Genomic DNA, 4,288 nt, shown 5'->3' on the forward strand with positions numbered 1-4,288 from the left:
CTCCAACCTTGAAACTATTCAAACGCACACCACCATTTCTGGTTGTTTTAATCAGTCCAGAAAGAGTTTTTGAACCTTTCTCATCTCCACCACCACCACCAGAGCACCAGCTGATCAACCACCACTAAAATAGGAGAGAGAGCTAGCATTTTCAGGTAAGATAACATCACACTCCACCATTTTTGCAAAATAGAAGAGAGAGCTAGCATTTTCAGGTAAGATAACATCACACTCCACCATTTTTGCTTTGACCAAAACATTCAACTGAACTGTATATTAATCCACTTTAAAGATGGGTGACACAAGCTTTTTTATTCACATGCATGCCTTCAACTTATTCAACTTCAACACCTTGTTGTAAAATTCAAGCATTCTCCCATCTCATTAACCACAAACCTCCTCCCACATGCATCTTGTCTCCTCACACCAAGACTTTCCACCACCACCATCTTCCTCCTTCAACACCACCACCATTTTCAAGCCCTAATTTTGCCCCAGAACCACTCAAAAAATGGAGCTAAACACAACCCATTTTCTATTTTCCTTCACATTGTTGATTTTCATAACCATGACAAGAATCTCATTAATTACCTCTCTGTCCTCTGATGGCCAAGCCCTTCTCTCCCTCCTCCCTGCAAAGCAATCTTCTGTGCTTTCCTCATGGGACTCATCAAGTGAAACACCATGCTCATGGCAAGGCATAACATGCTCTCCCCAAAACAGAGTAATCTCACTCTCTCTCCCCAACATTTTCCTCAACCTCTCCTCTCTCCCTCCGCAGCTCTCCTCCCTCTCGTATCTCCAGCTCCTCAACCTCTCCTCCGCCAACATTTCCGGCACCATCCCACCTTCCTTTGGCCAGCTCACCCATCTCCGCCTCCTCGACTTATCCTCCAACTCCCTCACCGGCCCCATTCCTCCGGAGCTCGGCCATCTCTCCACCCTCCAATTCCTTTTCCTCAATTCCAACAGACTCTCAGACAAAATGCCTCAACAACTTGCCAACCTCACTTCCCTCCAAGTGCTTTGTCTCCAAGACAACCTCATCAACGGCTCAATACCGTCTCAGTTGGGCTCTCTGGTTTCGCTCCAACAGTTTCGTGTTGGAGGGAATCCATATATAACCGGCGAAATCCCTTCCAAACTAGGCCTGCTCACCAACCTCACAACTTTTGGCGCGGCAGCTACCGCCCTTTCGGGTGTGATTCCATCCACATTTGGGAACTTGATCAACCTCCAAACACTGTCTCTTTATGATACTGAGATATCTGGCTCAATACCACCGCAACTCGGGCATTGTTCGGAGCTGAGGAATTTGTATTTGCATATGAACAAGCTTACTGGTTCGATTCCTCCACAATTGGGGAAACTGCAGAAGCTCACCAGCCTGCTTGTTTGGGGCAATGCATTGTCAGGACCAATCCCAGCTGAGATTTCAAACTGTTCTTCCCTTGTTGTTCTTGATGCTTCTGCCAATGATCTCTCTGGACCAATCCCAAGAGACTTGGGGAAGCTGGTGGTTCTTGAACAGCTTCATCTCTCCGATAATTCGCTCACTGGAGCAATTCCATCCCAGCTCAGCAACTGCACCAGCCTCACAGCTCTTCAGCTTGACAAGAACCAATTGTCAGGTACAATTCCTTGGCAGGTTGGCAATCTCAAGCTCTTGCAGAGTTTTTTCTTGTGGGGTAATTCTGTATCGGGAACTATACCGGCTTCATTTGGCAACTGCACTGAGCTCTATGCACTTGATCTTTCAAGAAATAAGCTTACCGGGTCGATCCCAGAAGAGATATTTGGATTGAAGAAGCTGAGCAAGCTCTTGCTGTTGGGGAATTCTCTGTCAGGTGGGTTGCCTCGAAGCGTTGCACAATGTCAATCTCTAGTCAGGTTGAGGCTTGGGGAGAATCAGCTTTCGGGACAGATTCCAAAGGAAATAGGCCTGCTGCAAAACCTCGTGTTTCTCGACTTGTACATGAATCATTTCTCTGGAAGATTGCCAACTGAGATTGCCAACATCACAATTCTTGAACTGTTGGATGTGCACAACAACTATATAAGTGGCGAAATCCCGACTCAGCTTGGGGAACTTGTGAATTTGGAGCAGTTTGATCTGAGCAGGAACAGCTTCACTGGCGAAATTCCTTGGAGCTTCGGCAACTTAAGTTACTTGAACAAGCTCATTGCGAACAATAATCTACTCTCAGGTTCGATACCAATATCTATCCGGAACCTGCAGAAGCTAACTCTGCTGGATTTGAGCTTCAACAGCCTCTCCGGTCCAATCCCACCCGAAATTGGTCGTGTGACAAGCTTGACAATAAGTTTGGACTTGAGCTCGAATAGTTTTACTGGAGAAATCCCAGAGACAATGGCAGATTTGACGCAATTGCAATCACTGGACCTTTCGCATAATATGCTCTACGGAAAAATTAAGGTTCTTGGTTCTCTTACTAGTCTCGCATCCCTAAATATTTCCTGCAACAATTTTTCAGGTGCCATCCCAGTTACGCCATTTTTCAGAACTCTTTCTTCGACTTCATATGCTCAGAATCCACATCTTTGTGAGTCTGTTGATGGGACTACTTGTTCTTCAAGTCTAATGCAAAAGAATGGTTTGAAATCCGCAAAAACTGTTGCTTTAATTACTGTGATTCTGGTGTCAGTCACCATAGCACTTGTTGCCTCGTGGGTTCTTATTATGCGAAATCATAGATATATGGTAAAGAAATCTTTAGCAGCAATGGCAGCGTCGTCGGGGGCTGAAGATTTCTCGTATCCATGGACTTTCATCCCATTTCAGAAGCTCAATTTCACCATTGATAACATCTTGGATTGTTTGAAGGAGGAAAATGTGATTGGAAAAGGCTGTTCTGGAATCGTCTATAAGGCCGAATTGCACAATGGGGATTTGATTGCGGTGAAAAAGCTATGGAAAACGAAGCAAGAGGAAGAGCCAATAGACTCTTTTGCTGCAGAAATTCAAATTCTTGGACACATTCGCCATCGGAACATTGTGAAGCTCCTAGGTTACTGTTCGAATAGAAGTGTCAAGCTGCTTCTTTATAACTACATTCCCAATGGCAATCTGCAGCAGCTATTGCAAGGGAATAGGAACTTGGACTGGGAAACTCGGTACAAGATTGCAATTGGATCAGCTCAAGGTTTAGCATACCTTCATCACGATTGTGTCCCTACGATTCTGCACAGGGATGTCAAGTGCAATAACATACTACTGGATTCAAAGTACGAAGCCTATCTCGCAGATTTTGGTCTGGCAAAGCTGATGAACTCTCCTACATACCACCACGCAATGTCGAGAGTAGCCGGCTCTTATGGTTATATTGCCCCAGGTAAAACTAGCTACTTCTTTTTTTTGCTTTCTAATTAGTTGTCACATTCGTTTTATGAACGTATTTATGTGTCACAATCTTGTTCAACTGATAATCTCAATCCATTACGAATGCAGAGTACGGATACACAATGAACATAACGGAGAAGAGTGACGTCTACAGCTATGGTGTGGTTCTGCTGGAGATCTTAAGTGGGCGTAGCGCTGTTCAGCCACAGATTGGTGACGGGCTACACATTGTTGAATGGGTGAAGAAGAAGATGGGAAGTTTCGAACCAGCTGTATCAATACTAGATACAAAGCTCCAAGGTCTACCAGATCAAATGGTGCAGGAGATGCTGCAAACACTTGGAATAGCAATGTTCTGTGTGAATTCTTCGCCGGCAGAACGACCAACCATGAAAGAAGTGGTGGCATTGCTAATGGAGGTTAAGAGCCAGCCTGAAGAGTGGGGAAAAACCTCCCAACCCCTAATAAAGCAATCTTCAAATCAAAGTTAATTGGTTTTAATCCTTTTTCTAAACCTTCCAAGGACAATTTCAGTGATTAATTTTCTAGAACAATATCAGCGAGGGATTCATGGTTTTGAATGGTGATGGCTTTAGGTTTCTTGTACAGTTTTGAGACGTTAATCTGGTTAAATGCTTCAAATCGCACTTTCCCCTGCTTTTCTTGCTTTAATTTTTTTAACATGCTTTCATTCCTATGGCTTTTTTCTTCTCATAATCAACCGCGGAGGGAAATTTAAACTCAAGGGATTTTTCAACATTGGAAAGAGAAATACTACGCACTACGTTTAACAAGTACGCTTATTACAATAAAGAGGATATATCATATAACATGTATGTTCACTAATTTTTATCAGCCCTAAAATCTTATTGAGCCTAAATTGAATAATTCTATTTTGTGTGGAGATCAAATTCTCAGTTTCAAACA

The 4,288-nt window shown here is 43.6% G+C and overlaps 1 protein-coding gene across 1 annotated transcript; it reads left to right on the forward strand.

The window, feature by feature from the left end:
• The first annotated feature begins 511 nt into the window (after nucleotides 1-511).
• Nucleotides 512-3,852, forward strand: LOC137727529 (LRR receptor-like serine/threonine-protein kinase RGI5). Its single transcript, XM_068466380.1, has 2 exons — nucleotides 512-3,353; nucleotides 3,470-3,852. The coding sequence occupies exons 1-2, from the start codon at nucleotides 512-514 to the stop codon at nucleotides 3,850-3,852; spliced, it is 3,225 nt and encodes a 1,074-aa protein (XP_068322481.1).
• The last annotated feature ends 436 nt before the right edge of the window (nucleotides 3,853-4,288 follow it).

This window comes from Pyrus communis, chromosome 3 (genome assembly GCF_963583255.1).
Source record: "Pyrus communis chromosome 3, drPyrComm1.1, whole genome shotgun sequence".
In the NCBI taxonomy this organism is placed as follows: domain Eukaryota; kingdom Viridiplantae; phylum Streptophyta; class Magnoliopsida; order Rosales; family Rosaceae; genus Pyrus; species Pyrus communis.